This window comes from Populus trichocarpa, chromosome 3 (assembly GCF_000002775.5).
Source record: "Populus trichocarpa isolate Nisqually-1 chromosome 3, P.trichocarpa_v4.1, whole genome shotgun sequence".
NCBI lineage: Eukaryota > Viridiplantae > Streptophyta > Magnoliopsida > Malpighiales > Salicaceae > Populus > Populus trichocarpa.
This window is the reverse complement of record NC_037287.2, coordinates 17,704,359-17,722,143: the sequence shown is the minus strand read 5'-3', so window position 1 is coordinate 17,722,143 and position 17,785 is coordinate 17,704,359. Positions and strand designations below refer to the sequence as shown.

The 17,785-nt window shown below is 34.6% G+C and overlaps 3 protein-coding genes across 3 annotated transcripts; all 3 read left to right on the top strand.

The window, feature by feature from the left end:
- The first annotated feature begins 1,750 nt into the window (after nt 1-1,750).
- On the top strand, nt 1,751-5,667 carry LOC7496561 (uncharacterized). Its single transcript, XM_002304636.4, has 4 exons — nt 1,751-2,618; nt 3,080-3,320; nt 4,911-5,028; nt 5,218-5,667. Exons 1-4 carry the CDS (start codon nt 2,038-2,040, stop codon nt 5,307-5,309), a joined length of 1,032 nt encoding a protein of 343 aa, XP_002304672.3. The 5' UTR covers nt 1,751-2,037; the 3' UTR covers nt 5,310-5,667.
- Nucleotides 5,668-5,799: 132 nt separating this feature from the next.
- LOC7496560 (uncharacterized) lies at nt 5,800-7,903 on the top strand. The gene has a single exon (XM_002304635.4). It carries the CDS (start codon nt 6,975-6,977, stop codon nt 7,608-7,610), a length of 636 nt encoding a protein of 211 aa, XP_002304671.4. The 5' UTR covers nt 5,800-6,974; the 3' UTR covers nt 7,611-7,903.
- Nucleotides 7,904-13,400: 5,497 nt separating this feature from the next.
- Nucleotides 13,401-17,732, top strand: LOC7496559 (glucose-6-phosphate 1-dehydrogenase, chloroplastic). The gene is made up of 10 exons (XM_002304634.4): nt 13,401-13,861; nt 14,305-14,540; nt 14,667-14,761; nt 14,872-14,986; nt 15,868-16,073; nt 16,154-16,303; nt 16,395-16,515; nt 16,598-16,827; nt 16,945-17,145; nt 17,255-17,732. The coding sequence occupies exons 1-10, from the start codon at nt 13,663-13,665 to the stop codon at nt 17,502-17,504; spliced, it is 1,803 nt and encodes a 600-aa protein (XP_002304670.3). The 5' UTR covers nt 13,401-13,662; the 3' UTR covers nt 17,505-17,732.
- Nucleotides 17,733-17,785: the final 53 nt, after the last annotated feature.

Genomic DNA, 17,785 nt, shown 5'->3' with positions numbered 1-17,785 from the left:
ACACTGGCGGCTCCGTTCATTGCTAATGCGAAGCGGATGATAATATTAATTTTAATGACATCTATCTTTAATTATTTTATTATTATTTATAAATATATTTAACTTGCAATATTTTTTTTATAGGCTATGACTCTTAGACGCGAGTCGAGCCTAATGAAGCTTTTTGTTGAGACACGCGTGTGGAGTGAAGACCGCCAAAAACGGGTGCAACAGTTCATCGACACCGCACTCAACACTTTATGGTATGTTCATTCAACCATTTTATTTCGTAAGTTATTATTATTTTTTAATTGAATTTGATGAGTTTAGTTTTTATTTCTAGAAGACATATAACAGCCGGTTGAGGGAGAGATATGAGAACAATCTTTCGACCCACTCAGATTTCGATCCGGATTTGTGGATGGAGGTAGGATCGTCTGGTGGACCCGATAGAAATCGGGTGTATAGACTCTCCAACATTACGACTAAGAACTTGCGAGCGGCCCGTAGTGTCTCAACCGTTGGGAACTCCTAATCAGTATCGAGCACCTGGTCTCAAGAGTTCATGCCCTTGCAACAACACGCAACTCATCTCACCAAAAAATATAAAGCAACTCTCGGCGGATTATGAACAACTCCGTCAAATGGTTATGGACATGATATCACAGATTAAAACACATTTATTAAGGAAAGTCAAGATTCTAAGATAAGAGACTAAAATGAAAAATATGGCAAATAGAGATGACTTTGTTAAAATTAGGGCTTAATGTATAGTTCAATCCTCGAAATTTTTAGATTATAAGTTTTTAGTCCATGATAATTTATGAAATTTAATTTTATTCTCAAACTTTATTATTTTATTTCCTAATTAAAAAAAAAGAGATTTGCTGAATTTCAATGTTAAAAAAAGAAAGTCTAAACTATTCGATTCACAATGAAACATGTGGAAAATAACAAATTTAAAATGTATTTAAAATTATAATAACAATTACAGTTCAAAATATTATTTCATTTAAAAAAATATAAATAGGTGGACATAAGATGATGACGTTCCCAAACATACGAGCTTCCGACTGCTTGTTCCCGTGCGGTGCACTAAAAAAAACAATCGGGTACGTGTAATGACTTTGCTTTCAATAATTTTCCAATTTAGTTTGGATAAAAGAGGTGTTGAGGATTTCAATACTCATTTTTGACCGTTGCTTTGAATGCAACGCCTTTCACAAGTAACGCCTCCCCGAAGCCGCACAGTCTCGCACACACGTGCTTTCACGGACACAAAACCTCGTAGGCAAACAGGTCCCACTTGTGATGACTTGGCAAGACCCCATTTGCTCTGCCTAGACACATCAGCATTTACATACCCCCATGCCACCAACTTCATTTTTAAGTTTTCAATGTTCAAAATTAAACAATTTTATCATCAACAAAAATCAAATTAATTATTTCTTGATGATGAAAGTAAAAAATCAAATTCGAAATTCATAAAAAAATATTTCCGAAAACTATTACATAACAAAAATATTAGATCATTATGCTTTTATGTTTATCATCACAAAAATTTACTTTTATATCAAAAATCAAATCCCATAAAAAAAGGTAATTTTGTAATTTTGAAAGAATTGACCATTAAAAATAAGAAAACGCGTAAATGAGGCATAAATGATATGTTTTACTTGAAATTATATTAGTAATTTTGTTGAAGGTAATTAAGAACTCTGGAAACTGAAAGGAAGCCATCTGAACACTCAATATAATATTTCTGGTTTCAACAAAAAAAAATATTTCTGGCTCAGATTTGCCCCTAATGGTCCACCGGCTTACGGTAGCGTCTCTCACCAACCAAGAGCAATAAATTCTGAAACCACATTGATTCTTCCACGTGTACTTAAAACTCCCGCGTCTTAATCTATCCGTTAAACCTTAACGTTAACTCTCTCTCCTCTCTCTCTGCAACTCACCTCCCCGTTGAAGAAGGAAAATAAAAAAGAAAAGAAAAGAAAAAGATTCAAGAATTTTTTTTTTTTTTGCTGCTATTGATTTAAAGAAAATTCAAAAATGGGAAAGTTGTTGTGCGATTCAACAGCAGCCGTTGCTGAAACGACATTTCAAACGCCAACTTCACCGGCTGTTCATTGGAGGGACGATCCAAAAGCCACCGTAGATCTTTCAGAGCAGACTCTGACCATCGCCGCACAACCTACGTGGGAGGACGTGATTGGGTTGGAAGACCAGCAAAGACGCCACTTACAAAGGCTCCAAACCAAAGGAGTGCTGTGGAAGCATCCCAAGAACGACGATTCTTATCCGGCGGTGGTCTTCAGGCTGTCGCACGGGGGAGACGTTTCGGCGGACGGGAACTGCCTGTTCACGGCCTCGCAGAGGGCGATGGCGGTGCGTGAGATGGACGCGCGGAAGCTGAGGAGTAGGACGGTGAGGAGGTTTGTAGAGGACTTTGGATCTGTTAGCGGGGAAGAGAGGGAAGTGATAAATGGTGCTATAAAGCATATGTATTCGCCGGATCTGAAGAACGGGTGGGGGATACATGTCGTTCAAGAGGTTAAGCTCTTAGCCAACAAAGAAGATCGTGGTTCGCTAGATTCTGCTATCGAGGAGCTTGTTCTCTTAGGGATGCAAAGGTGATTGTTTCACTGTTTCTTTCTCTTATCTTTTTTTTTTTGTGTTATTTGTTTTTTGGATCTGTTTGTGTTACTTTCTTGAAGTTCAAGAAATGAAGAAGATTTTTTTGTTTTTTATTCTTTTTTTCCTGTCTTTAATTAAAAAATTATGTTTGTAATTTTGAAATGATATGTTATATTGGGATTTTATAGCAGCAGATGGTTTTTGCCACATTATTTTTTTGTATATTTTTATTTGTCTAAGAAGAGTATAGAATATGGTTTTTGGCCGATTTAAAACGAAGTGTTGAGGGTTTTGTCAATGCGTTTCTTTGGATCTGTTGGTTCTAAATGGAAAGAGTGAATCGTCACTGTGTTTAGGCTCAAGAAATGACAACTGAAAAAAAGATTATTTTTTATTGCAGATGATTGTTGTTGCTTCTGCTTGTTTTTTTATTAGAATTTATTTTTGTGATTTGAAGAGAAATGGCGGCAGAGTCAATATACAAAGAGAGGTGTATAGCGGTGAATGATGGCCCGAGTTGGGCAAAATACATGTTGATCTCTGGTTCACCTGATGATGAGGATGATATCATCACTTTGCAGTATACCGAGGAAGGTTTATTATCTGTAGATGAGAATAGAGAAGGTCATGCTGCTGCTTTTGGTGATGATATTGCCATTGAGTGTCTTGCAACAGAGTTCAAGCGTGAAATCTATGTAGTAAGGACTAGATTTTGGAAGTTTAATTTGTTGTTCTCTCTCTGTTTTTCTTTTTTGAATCAACATATCCATTTAATCGTTTATATTTTGGTTTACATAATTGAGCAATGTATATGCAAGTATGCTAGGAATGAATTGTGACAGAGAAGTATGATTGTAAAATTCATGTTATTCTAAATCAGATGTGTGGCATATTCAACTAGTAATTTAGATAAACTACATTTAGGTTCCAAGTCTGATATTGCAGAAATGCACCATCAATGCAACAGCCTCACAACCTAGTTGTTGTTTGTTACACATACATGTCTTGTCATAGGCCAAAAGTCTGTGATTGTTTGGCACCATTTGATAATGGTAACTATATGGTTATTTAAGTGAATGCACAATATTTTCCAATCTGTTAACAAAATGGACATTTTGTGTTTGTCAGGATATAAAGATATTCATTCTATGTCCCCGAGGCATTTCCTTTGGCCTTTTTTTCCTTTTCTTGTTCACATATTGTCTGGTTTGCTCTTGGTATTCATTTCTTGAGATCAAACTATCTCAGATGACAAAATCTCTTGTAGCCTAAAATTGGTTTGTTACACTACCATGTGATCTAGTGGATTGCCTCCCTTTCTCTTATCACCGATATTAAGTGGCTATTTTTTTTAGTTTGCGGAGTTCCATTCTATGTAGTGGATTGCATGAGTGAAGCTGTGGAACTGATGCATGTCACTGGAGAGATTTGAAAAATGAATTTTTTCAGTTACTGATTGCAGATGGTAGGAAATAAATAATAATAATAATAATAAAATTCTTGTACACTGCTAGAGTAACAGCTTTTCCTTTCACTGATATGGAGGAAGATGCTATAGATGGTCAGTTCAGTTGGATAGCTATTGCATATTCCGTCTGTGTTTGTTTAGCAAGCTGCATGAGGTCATTGTGTATAGCCACTCTTTTTGGAGTTCTTGTTCTGCTATTTTAATATCAAATTCCTATCTGTGATGTTGATGTAGGACCATGGAGTTCTAGAATTAGGAGTTTTAAAACTCCATGGTCCTAAAATTAAAACTACCATTAGTCTTTTAATTTTTATATGTAAATTTCTATTGATGATGGATCTGATGTTGTATGGCAAGTAGTTGTATGTTGTGTTTTAGGTATTAGAGATACCGTAAAAGCTAACTTGTATTTCTTGTATGGAGATACGGCAAAAGCTAACTGCATTGTGAACGCTCAAATTTCCTCATAAACCAGACTTGTAGAAGTTGTATGTTGACTTTTAGGTATTAGAGATACTGTAAAAGCTAACTTGTATTTCTGGTATGGAGATATGGTAAAAGCTAACTGTATTACGAACGCTCAAATTTCCTCGTAAATCTGACTTGTAGGAGTTGCCATTGTCTCACTTCAACATTATGTAGTTTTTAATGCATAAAAAGGAATATTAGGAAAGAAAATACTTTATCATTACCATGCAACTATGTATTGCTGTTGTTACCTGATTGAGTTTAGTTTATCAAGTCTTTCCAACATGGATAATTGTTAGAGAGTTCCACTTGTAATGATTTAGCTCTCATGTTCTGGTCAAACATTTTACAGGTGCAAGCACATGGATCTGATGCAATGGTTGATGAAGAAAATTGTGTTTTCTTTCTCCCACATCGTCCCAGGACTGAAATTTGTGAACACCCCTTCTTTCTCTTTATGAAAGGAACAGGTAATGAAATTGTCATAATCTATTTGAATGTTCAGGGTGAAAATTAAGTTCATTTTTCGTCATGGATTTTCCATATATATATATATATATTGTACACAAAGACAACCCACCACAAAAGATTAACTATTTGATTGAATTTTAGGTACTTTAGTTGTTGGCTAAAGAATTAAATTTTTATTTTTAATACAGGCTGGTGTGGTGCTGGAGCTGATCACTACGAGCCTTTAATTGCTCAGCCATCTTCACTTGTTTCCCAGGAGAAAGTTGCTTTTGTACTTTGAGGGAATTAGTCCCTGCAGTTTTGTGACCTAGAGAGAGGTTGAATAGAAGTAGCCGCCGAATTTGTTTTTCTCCACAGAGTTAGACTTGCAATGTTCTCCTGATATTTTTTTCCCCAAATAATCAGGAGGATATATTTTTTGTTAAGATCATTTAGCATCGATCATCATTTGACTTGCAGGTTCACTGCCTGCACTTGTAGTATTTGTAGTGAGTTTCATCGGCATTTGTTATTGTTGCTGGGTTTTCATAGGGTGCTTGTATGATCTTGAATTTCTGGCCAAAGATGGAACAGTGCTTGTATGTTCAAAGTTTAATTTGACTGATTAATTTCATCTATGCACCACAATTGTGGAACTATGATGACAGCTTATTTTCTGAGAACTCAGGTCATGGAAATTGGGAGGCACTGAATGAAGGCAAGCTGAACTGTGTCTGAATATTAATTACTCAGCTTGGCTAAAATGGTTTATTTCCATAGTTCTATACAAAGAGAAGCTAAAAAAATATGAGGCGATCTCTACTGTTTTATTTAAATAGGAAAAAAAAATAGTATAAAGTACAAGTACTATTATCTTTGCACCATCTATTAAAAAAAATCATTGTTGTTCTTTGTTTTTTTTTTATTTTCCACCTTCTTCATGAAAATTAAACATAAAAAATGAAACTATATATACTCGATCTAGAAAATTTTGTATGTGTCACATGGCTTGTAAAGTAACAATTCAAATGTTAAGTTGGCCATAATAAAGTAGCTTTCCATCTATAAAATCAAGCATGGCCATGTATTTGATTGTTAGTTTAGATACTAAAGATTGTGGAGGTGATCATGGCAGGTTGTACATATAGGAATCTTGCTTTGCCTCGTAAAAAAGTTACCAACCTAATTTTCTAAGTATTTTGACAATGACCTCGATACCAGTGTTCATGGGCGCTGCACCTCCCTTACAAGCTCCTTTATTGTCCCCATTCAACAAACGTGCTGCCATCTGCTTCAACTATAGACTAAAAGGCATACAAAAGTTCAAAAAGCATAGAAATGAAATGCCCATTTTCACCACAATTCTCTTCTGTTCAAAAGCTTAAGCAAGAAGAATATTAAACATGTATTTCTTTCTACGAGTAACCTTTTCTTTTCTTTCTTATTTTCCTGTTGAATAACATAGATTGAAACAATGTATTTATGCTACATGCATACTTAATTCTGTCCTAGTTCATGTTTATGTTATGCCTATGGGTCTGGTTTTACAGACTGGATTGTTGAATCCAGAAACTAGGGGTCTTCACTGGTTGCTGACGCTAGCTAACACATATTTATTAAGTAAAATTCTAGATGGAGAATTCAAAACCATTAACAGCAATAGTGGAAAGCAATGGAGGCTATAACATATTCTCAACCCGCCATGCCTTTTTACATAAGCAATTTCCTCTACACCTAAACAACAATAAAGTAGGATTTCTTGAATCCCCACCAAAATATCCTCCATCATTTCCCTTTTCCCTCCCTATATAAGTCCTTGTCTCCATTCCACCATTGTCTGTCAGATGTGTGTCCTCACTGAGCCTTTTCTAACTAAGTTCTCCTTAGCTTTCCCCATTAAAATCATAATCTCTAAACTCACTAAGAAACCCCACTAAACTTCTTGTTAATTATACCTCTTTCAACAATGGATACTATAAGCAAGGCTAAAAAGCTTCAAGCTATGCACAGTTTGAAGACTCAGTTTTATTACAATCTCATGTTTCGTTCATTCCTTGCCTTGACGTGTAGTTTGCTTTTTTCCTTTCCTCTTTGGTTTCCATCCCTATGTTCATCCATGAAGCTATTTCTATCTCTATCCATCCCAAATAAGTTTTCCTCCTTCTTTAGCCCCAAGTGCTTGTTTATACTGGTAAATGTCATTGTTGTCTTTCTTGTTGGAGAATCAAGGTTTGGTGGGTCTCACTCATCTCCAGTGGGCGAAATTTATGATGAATATGTAGAGAGGAGCTGGAGTCTTAGAGGAGTGTCAACTCATCAAGACAAGGCAGAGGAGAGTAAACTGGAGGTGAACTGGGTTGACCAAGAGACTAATGTTCAAGATAAAGAAGTAGTACTGAAGGAAGAAGTTGATGAATTAACCAACAAAGGAGATAAAGAAGTAGCGGTGAAGGAAGAAGATGGTAGAGAAGCTAATGAATTAACCAACAAAGGAAAGAAGGATGCTCATGAAGAGGTTAAAGTAAAAGAAGATAGGCATGAGGAGAAGGAAATAAGTGAAGAAGAAGAAGAAGAGAGAGTGGATTGCCTCCAGAGGAACTGAACAGAAGAGTCGAAGAGTTCATTGCAAGGGTTAATAAGCAAAGGTGGCTTCAAGCCCAGTTATTAGTCTGTTGTAAGGCATGATTACTAGGATCCAGACACTGTAGTGCCATCAGAAAGTTGGAGTAAATGCTGTATTCCTTGCTGCTATGGTCATTATTTTTGGCACAATAAATCTGCCAAGTTTTCTGTACTTGGAACTTAGGAGAAGGGCTTTGTAAATAATCTGTACTTATAAATATTTATCTCTATTGACATACAGTTTATAAATAAAGGACTCTTCATTTTTAATTTTTTTACCTTTTATTAATTGAAAAGGAACGGCGAGAGGAGGAAAAAAAAAATGCTCTGGTGCTTTAAACAGAAGTGTTGACAATAAATATGGTATTGTAAAGGAAAATTTGGTGTTCTTAATTATCTTAGCCCATTTGCAACTCCCAGCTTGATCCATGAATTATTATTTTTTAATTAAGCGAGGTACCTCAATATACATAAATTACATAATTTAATGAATCATTCGAGGACTTCCAGATGACATGATTAAGTAAATTTTTCTTATTCCTTGTTTTTAATCTCACAAGTTTAATTTTCATACTCTTCATTTTCATTTTAAAGCTTTATTTGCACCCCAATCATTCCATTCTTTATTACCAAATATATAACATCATCATGGCTGTGGAATTCCAAGACACTTGAAATCATGATCCATTCCCTTGTTAAGTAATTTGTGAAGTCATTGGACATGAGTTATCTATAGAATAAAACAATTCACAATATAAAGAGGTTTAAAGAGATGGACAAAATTAGCTACCTGTGTAACCTCGCTATAGTCATTGACAGGAAAGAAAATTATTGGTTGTCTGCATAAAATATGCTCTAACAAACACCCAGTTATCACCAGCTTGCAGTGTAATGTTGGGTCGTGAGACATGGAAGAACATCCAGTTGTTTCTGTTGACTCTTTGGGTGGTGAGCGGTGGGTTTGAAATGTCAAGGGGAATATTGCTTTTTTAAGAGGCAAGACAGCGCTATTTCAAATGGAATTCCTTGGAATCTGGGAGTATTTTCTGGGCCAGCCTGCATCCATTGTGACTTTGACCCCTGCATGGCTCATATTCCTTCCTTAGCAAATAAGAGATGTTCAGGAATAAGATTCATTTATTGAATAATCGACTGATTTTTTAGCCAAGTAATTTAATTTATTTTTTATAGTTAAGGTATATAACAATTTGATATGGAAAGCTAAGAGGATTGGTAAATGATATGTAGTAGGTGATGCCTAATAAGATAAGTGACCAAAAATAATGGTAGTAGTGGGTGATGTTTGGTAAGTCAAATGACTAGTAGCTGATACATGTAAAAGATTTTTTTTTGATGGATGTGATGACTCTTTAATAGTAAAGTCGGTAACTTTATAGAGAAAAAAAATATAATGATATTTTAGAAAGATAGACTCTGAAAATATGTATGACAAAAATGTTGAGAATGAAAAGATTGTGAACTTTTGACTTAAAGGATTCATGATATATTTATAGCACATGAATCTTATCATTTTATAGAGAGAAATGGCTGGAGTGTAATTTTATTCTTGTGATATTTTGAGTTGTATTCTATTTAAAATAATACTTATTTGATCAATATAAAATATTGAAGGACCCACGTGGGGTTCGAGAAAAATTATTTGGCGAGTGTTGGGCTCAGGAAAGGTGTCCGAGCCCATTAGAGATGATAGTGGGTTCGAGCGCGCTGCTTGGACCTAAACACACTAGCCTCGAGTGTGACAGCCCAAGCCCACAAGGATATTAGAGTGCATGCCCAACATCCTTTGTGCTAGGTGCACACCCTGCATGGGCGTAAGCCCATTGGGGTGCACGGGGCGAGCGGCCAGTGCACTAGATAGTGCCTATGCACCAATGCAGGAAGCGTGAGCTCAGGCTACAACGCCTGACCCATGTTTTTTGGGTTTTTCTTTTCTTTTCAAGAATTTCTTTACATTTCTTTGCATTCTTGAAGATTTTTTTGGTCAATTTTATTTGGATGTACAAGTTGGTTTTAAAAAAAGAGGGCAGGCTGGTTGAAACTTTCATTGGTGGGTGGTGGCTAAGCTCTTGGTGTGTTAATACCTAACATGGTTGCATTGCCCTTGCGTCCCTACAATTTTGATGAAAGTGCATTATATTACAACAAATATATATGAAGCTGATTTTTGTCATGTAGCAAGCCCAAGCATGATAAAAGGGCTCTCTACTTTTCACATGTTTCGCTCCCCGCAATGTTTCGAATCCCACAAAGAAATCTAAGTGCGACTGTGTGGTAACTTCAAGTTATTCCTACATAGAAACTTTGTTTTCATAAAAACTTGAAGAAAAGTTGTGTTCAGGGAGGTGTAAATTTTCATATTTTGGATTTACATGCAAGAATACGGTTTAGATACATTGAAGTTCATCATTTTTAAGTTCCAATACAAAGGCCAGAGGTTCTTTGATGTCGGTTTCGTTTTATGATTTCTACTTTTATTTTCGAAAAACAAGGAACAGGATTTGAAAGCTTGTTTATTTTTTTGACACATGACCATAAATTGTCATGTAAAGACGGGTTTATTTGTTTGTTTGTTTTTTTAACTGTGGGTATCCGGGTCAGCTTACGCGTATCTCGATTAATCCTCCGATAACATGAAATTAACTGACCAGGTAAGTCTCCAATAGCTCTGAGGTTTATGATACTCAAACTAGTGATATTTGAATAGTAAATTCAGGATCTGATCAGTTTAACTACACGGGTTTGTCGAGAATATGATAGATGACATTTCTTTAGACCGGGCTCGTAAACACTCTTACATTATTGTACCCAATAAGAATGTAGGCCCAAGATCATTGCGGGCCTCAGAGTTAACCCGAATACAAGCCTCCTGAATTGGACTTTTACTATTTTGGAGCTTTACTTAGCCCTAGGGTGCCTTGGAAATCCAATGCTCCCAGAGATGAGCAATCCTCGACTTGGTCCTGAAGGTGTCATCGGCCCATCACGCTTTCTGCGTAAGCAACCAGCGAGCCAGACGACACATCTCTTGAAGCTCCTTGCTTAAACATAGCCCATTTGTCACCAATTAAAGGAACAGAATATATTTGCATTAAATGCAGGCACTCACTGTCAGACACGTGTCATCCTATGGACTGATTAAGCACTCGTCATCAATTGTACACGGCCTACGTAATCTATAATGGAGACAACTTTATCAGGGGCTCGTTTTCGAAGGATGGGTTTTAAAGTGAAATTGCATGCAACTCACGGTATGGCTCTGTAATTTACTCAAAAATAATATTCTTTGCTTTGGCCAATTAAAAGTTGACAGGTTGTTAGTTAAAAAATAATAATATTTTCTTAAGGCATGCTGGGACAGGTAAGATTGTTAGGCCCTTGTGCTCTTTTGATTGCGGTGGGGGTATCGGGCCATTCGGCCCATTTACGAGTTGGTCTTATAAGCTAGTTTGAGTTTATTTGTGGAAAAATAATTTCAGTCTTTTTTCTTTTAAAAAAAAAGATTCTAGAAAATAGTAAACTAAGGTATTGTTTAATATTATCATGTTTTCCTGTTTTAAGCATGTTTAGTTGAAGTGTTGCATTTATTTTTTATGTAAAAAAATTAGAAAAAAACTTTTTAAAAACAACATAAAATTACTTTTTTATATTTTATAATTGAGTTTTTTTATGTACATGATGATATATTACTGATATAAAAAACAATATATATTACTGATATTAATGTCTTCATAACAACAATCCACCATTAATATTAACTTAATATCATAATAATGATCGCTATCATTGTTATAATGATTATTATCATTATTTTAGGCTTTTTTTATGTTTACATCAACTAAAAAAAATTTAAATTAGTGAAATTTGAATTAGTGGTAGAGTTATTCTTGATTTGAGTGAGATTCTTGATAGAAGAACATGTTTTTTTATTTTATTTTTTGATTATAAAAATTACAAGCTTATTGGATTACAGACGTACTACTAAATTTATTAGATTACAAGATAAATAAGTTTAAAAAAACATGTGAACTTGATTTAATTGTAGAGTAATTGTTATTGTTAATTTTTATGGATTATTTTTGCGTTGCATCATTTTTTAAATTCACTCGTTCTATTTTATTTTTTACTTTAAGAATTTTGTGTCATGTAATTTTTTTATACTTTTATTTCGTCACTTCTGTAATCAAATTTGACTTGTTATTACTAATTCAGATTTCATAATTCTTTGATCAACTTTAATGTATGACACCATCATGATAATCAAGATCATCAATTTCAACTTCACTTCACTATCATTTTTTATTTTAATATCATCATCATTATTAACTCAATCATACCATTAACTCAATGACTTTTGAAAATATATTTAAATTTTTTTTCTCCAAGATTCCATTGTTATCCCTTTTATCTTTACTATTTACTGATAAAAATAACAATCATTCTTAATTTTGTATCACTATAACAATTACCATGTCACCATCATCAGTCCTCTATTTATCATGCACGTACCCTAATGTTCCTATTTCATTATCATAATTAAATGTGTCATATTATTAGTTTTATATTTTAACTTGTAGTATATTTTTATATTTTTTTAATTAAATATTTTTCTGAAAATATTTTCCTTCATGTACCTTGTTGAGAAGTTTTTTTTTTAACAAGAATCAATGGTTGCTAGAGAGAGGCGCATGAAAAGCCATGGTCGAGGTGCTGAAGCTTGGAACACAATTGACGTCTTTGAGCAGGATTCGCATCATCATTATTTTTTAGAGAAATTCCTATATATCTTTTTCGTAGTTGCCTTTCGAGGGTCCTGTTGGAAAATTTTATTTTTCTAGTGATATTTTTCTAATTTTTTTTGGAATCTATATTGAAAAAAAAATTGAGTACAAAGAAAAAAAATATAAAAAATAATAAAAATATCTTTACTTATAATTTTTTATTTTAATTATATTTATTTTTTTAAAAAATAAATTTTAAAAATAACTAAGTATTCTCACAGCATCATAAATCTTTCTATCTTGTCTTGTTCAATTGTTTTTTTTTTAAGTATTTGAGAACATAATTGTGGGAAATATTTTTTGTTTGGAAATATATTAAAATAATATTATTTTTATTTTTTAAAAATTATTTTTTATATCAGAACATTAAAATAATATAAAAATATCAAAAAATATTATTTTAAATTTAAAAAATATTTTTTTAACTTTTTTTTTAAATATTTTTAAAATATAAAACCAAATACAACCCTTTTAGCCCTCCATGATACAGTTTATTCGCATGATTTTGACCACCCGAGAAGCCCAATTATGACCGCACACCAGACTAGATGAGTTTCTTGGTTTTGACAGTCATGTAGAATGCTGGCTTTATTATTATTTTTCCTGAGTTTTTAGGTTTTTTCCCATGTAAAATGATATCGTATCGTTAATTAAATTTAAATAAAATTGAACAGTATCATTACAGAATATTACACCCATATAGCATATTGAAGAATAAAGAAATACAATAAAATATTAAATAAATACATAAAAATAATTTTATGCAAATTTACTATATATTAAATAAACCACGAATTGTTAAATGATCCAAATTAATTCTCTACTTTTCTCTTTAGTTTTAAATCGATAATATTAAAAATAAATTGTTGAATGTCTCTTGAATCCTGAATTAACCCGCTGAATCAGCCGAGGTTTTACAATAATGTCTCTCTAAAGGAGTAGAAGAAGTAATTAATTAATTTATTCTCCTTCTCTCTCTTAAAAAAGAAAAAAAATACAGGTGTTGCTTGCAAAGACAAAAGAGCTGCCTTTCGGAGATCTCAAGGGCCTTGCGATTGCGCTCCCCCCTCGACGTTTCCGAGGTTATTCTGAGGCCTCGGTCACCACCATTGCCAACTCCCTCAAAACCCATCTCTTTGATTCTCCCAAAACACACACACACACACACACACACACACTTTTAAAAGAGAAAGCAGAGATTGTTATCAATCTACAAAGATAAACAAAAGAAGAATGGCTGCACTTTATTCGACGACATGTCGTTCACATTCATACTCTCTATTACCTTCTTCTTCTTCATCATCATCATTCCATGGGCAGAATCATCAACGATTAAACTTCTCCTCTTATATTGCGAAAAGGGTTTTACCAGCTAAGGTTTCTTTCCATTCTCGAAGAAATTATCATTTAAATGTGGTTCTCATGCAAGATGGTTAGTCCTTTTAGTTTTATTGTTCTCATCCTCTTTTTTTTCCTTTTTTTTTTTTTTTTCTAAAAACGATTGTTTTTTTAGTCGTATGAATTGTTTAGCAGATTTATTTGTATATTTTTTGATATGTTTGGTTAAATTGCCTACTTGTACCGTTGTGTGTCTTTTTGATTGCTGAATGCTTGATTTGCCTTTTGTTTTATGGCTATAAAATCCAAGGATGCCCTTTAATCTATATCGCTTCGGTTGTGATCAGGTTTTATATATATATATATATATATATATATATATATATAAACTTAAAAACAGTATAGAAGTCAGAGAATTTTTCTGCTTTTGATAATTTCGCTCGTCATTTTTTGAGATATTACTTGATCTCTCTCTTTGTGAATAATGAATATCTATGCCCTCTTGTTTGTTCTTATTTGAATGGTAAATGATTGCAGGTGCAGTGGCCGCTCCAGCGACCCTGGTTGAAAATGAGACTCCTTTTAAGAAATTGAAAGGTGGGTTGTTGTCTCCGGTGCCTTCAACTCAGGAATTCAAGGAAGCAGCTAGTTTTGATGTGAATAAAGATGAGTCAACTGTCAGTATCACTGTGGTTGGTGCATCTGGGGACCTGGCGAAGAAAAAGATATTTCCTGCACTTTTTGCTCTTTATTACGAGGGTTGTCTCCCGAAGGTTCAAATTTGATTTTTTGTGTCGTCTGTCTACACTTGAAAGTTTGATTTCAATTTTCGATTGTTTATAAAGTTTTCTTTTTGAGCTTATGATAATATATTAAGTTGTGAAGTTATTTGGTGGCAGCATTTTACAATCTTTGGCTATGCTCGGAGCAAGATGACTGATGCTGAACTTAGAAACATGGTTAGCAAGACACTTACTTGCAGGATTGATAAAAGGTGACTTTGGATCATTTTTTTGGCCTTGACGTGAAGTTTACATGTTATAAATATCCATGATTTATTTGGAGGTTGGGACATGATATGTGCTGCTGCTTCTGAATTTTCAGGGAGAACTGTGGTGAAAAGATGGACCAGTTTCTTAAGAGATGTTTCTACCATTCTGGTCAATATGATTCACTAGAAAACTTTGCTGAGTTAGACAAGAAGTTGAAAGAACATGAGGTAATGAGGGTCTAGGTCAGCACTTTAACAGAATGGATTATCTCTTTTAGTAGTAGATGACTTATTGGTGATTGGCATGTAAATTGAACAATTAGGAAAATTCTCTTTTCCATCTGTGGTTATGTGGATTGGAGGGCTTCCTGATAAGTATATCACTTTGACTAATGGAGTCAATTGGAAACTGTGCATTATTGTTATCTGTAGACATTCCTAGTTAGGTGCAAAAAATTGGCTGATTGGGTGTTAGGGAAGTTTTAGAGTTAAGATATTTTCTTGCAATGCCTAGATTTTATGCACCTTAGCTTTTGCACCTCTTTATTGATGCACATCCTTTAATTGTATTGGAAACTTGCAATGCTATATCATATAGAATATTCTTGCACCTCTATATTGGTGTTACCACTTACCATTTCCAAGCTGATTGAAAGAGTTTCGATGTAATTATGGGTATAATTGTTGGGTAGGTGCATTTAGGAATGAAAAGCAGCATTGCAGTTAATGAAAGACGTATTTGGTCATATAATTTTCACAACCGGTCATTGTGACTATGGGCATGGCGATTGAGCTTGCAAAGTGGTGGCATTTTATATTGCTGGATGCACCTTTAAAATGTTATCACCATCCTTCATTATCATTTTCATGATTTCGCCTTTAAACTATAATTCTCATTGTTCTTTACTATTTTGGTTTTATGTCTGGTGAACTATGCTGCAACTGAGATGCAATTAGTATTTTATCTGTTGTTTAGAATTTTGTAGAATCTTTTTTTTTTCTTAAGGTTAAGATACAATGGGGTTCTTTACAAATTTTCTATAAATAGTTCTACAACATGAGCATTTATATAATCGGATTCTGCTTGATAATGAAAGTTGCATGTGCAGGGTGGAAGAGTTTCTAATCGCCTCTTTTATCTGTCAATTCCTCCAAATATATTTATAGATGCAGTGAAATGTACAAGCTCATCAGCTTCATCTAGTATTGGCTGGACCAGGGTCATTGTTGAGAAACCCTTTGGCCGAGATTCGGATTCCTCAGCTGCTTTGACAAAAGCCCTCAAGCAATACTTAGAAGAGGATCAGATATTCAGGTAGAAGATTTCTAAACTCAATCAGCTTTTATGAAGGGATTTGGAGCACAGTCTGATCAGATGGATATTCCTTTTTTCAGGATAGACCACTATCTGGGAAAGGAACTTGTGGAAAACCTGTCTGTTCTTCGCTTCTCTAATCTCATTTTTGAACCCTTATGGTCAAGGCGGTATATCAGAAACGTACAGCTGATATTCTCTGAAGATTTTGGCACTGAAGGACGTGGAGGGTACTTTGCATTATAAAATGAGAGTATACTTTGCAATTCTGTATTCTATTTAAGAGCTTACAGTTAAAACTTTTGAATTGGTTGCAACTAGGTATTTTGACAATTACGGAATAATAAGAGACATAATGCAGAACCATCTGCTTCAAATACTAGCCCTCTTTGCGATGGAAACACCTGTCAGTTTGGATGCAGAGGACATCAGAAACGAAAAGGTTATTGTTACTTGCTTGAAAGTGAGCCATTTTAGCATAATCTTTTTCCCTAGTTTAAATATCATTTCTTGTTGGATTGCAGGTCAAAGTTTTACGATCAATGAGGCCTTTACAACTTGAAGATGTTGTTGTTGGGCAGTACAACAGCCACACAAAAGGGGGAGTTACTTACCCAGCATACATCGATGACAGCACTGTGCCAAAAGGCAGCTTAACTCCAACATTTGCTGCAGCTGCTCTCTTCATAGATAATGCAAGATGGGATGGAGTGCCTTTTCTAATGAAAGCTGGCAAAGCATTACATAAGAAGAGGTGAGCATTACTACATTGATGGCAAAATGTACCAGGTGTTTGCTTCAAGAAACTAACATTTTCTCTTATGACCGAGTAATATGTTTATAATACATGTAATTTTCTTGTTTTTCCCAGGGCCGAGATAAGGGTGCAGTTCCGGCATGTGCCTGGCAGCTTATACAATCAGGATTTTGGGAATGATCTTGATCTGGCTACAAATGAGCTTGTTATTCGAGTGCAGCCAGATGAAGCTATTGATTTGAAGATCAATAACAAGGTCCCTGGATTGGGAATGAGATTGGACCGTAGCAATCTAAATCTTCTCTATGCAGCAAGGTAATGTTTAAGATCACTTGAATGTTATACATGAAAAGTCTTCCTTATATGCAGCAAGGTCCATCCAACAATATCTTGATTGCAAATTAACTTGGTATGCCATTTGTAGATATTCAAAGGAGATTCCAGATGCATATGAGAGGCTTCTGCTGGATGCAATTGAAGGGGAAAGGAGATTGTTTATCAGGAGTGATGAACTGGATGCAGCCTGGGCACTCTTCACTCCCGTTCTCAAGGAGCTTGAAGAGAAAAACGTTATCCCCGAATATTATCCTTATGGTAGTCGAGGCCCTGTTGGGGCTCACTATCTAGCTGCAAGATACAACGTCAGATGGGGCGACCTTAGTATAGAGCAATAACTCGGGGGGGTTTTGACACTTAATAGTGTAGCGGGATAAGGCGAGCAGATCGCTTTGTTATTTTTCTGTCATTTGTTAGGGTTACTTAATTTTCTTTATCTTTGTGGGTTACGAAAGAGCTCTTGTATATGAACTCGTTGGACACTAGGAGCATGCCAGTTACTGGTGCAAGCAAGCAAAATTTATCATTGAAGATGAGGAATATATTTCCTTTTGTGTTTTAAATAATCCTTTTGTTTTTGGCTTTGCCATGTATTGTTGGTTCTTCGAGGTGAAAATTA

Excerpts from the sequence above, each read along its gene's own strand:
- LOC7496561 (XM_002304636.4), top strand. The coding sequence starts at position 2,038 with ATGGGAAAGTTGTTGTGCGATTCAACAGCAGCCGTTGCTGAAACGACA. Across the intron at positions 2,619-3,079 it reads GTTCTCTTAGGGATGCAAAG|AGAAATGGCGGCAGAGTCAA; the intron begins GTGATTGTTTCA and ends TGTGATTTGAAG. Across the intron at positions 5,029-5,217 it reads TCTCTTTATGAAAGGAACAG|GCTGGTGTGGTGCTGGAGCT; the intron begins GTAATGAAATTG and ends TTTTTAATACAG.
- LOC7496560 (XM_002304635.4), top strand. The coding sequence starts at position 6,975 with ATGGATACTATAAGCAAGGCTAAAAAGCTTCAAGCTATGCACAGTTTG.
- LOC7496559 (XM_002304634.4), top strand. The coding sequence starts at position 13,663 with ATGGCTGCACTTTATTCGACGACATGTCGTTCACATTCATACTCTCTA. Across the intron at positions 14,762-14,871 it reads ACTTGCAGGATTGATAAAAG|GGAGAACTGTGGTGAAAAGA; the intron begins GTGACTTTGGAT and ends CTGAATTTTCAG. Across the intron at positions 16,074-16,153 it reads GAAGAGGATCAGATATTCAG|GATAGACCACTATCTGGGAA; the intron begins GTAGAAGATTTC and ends TCCTTTTTTCAG.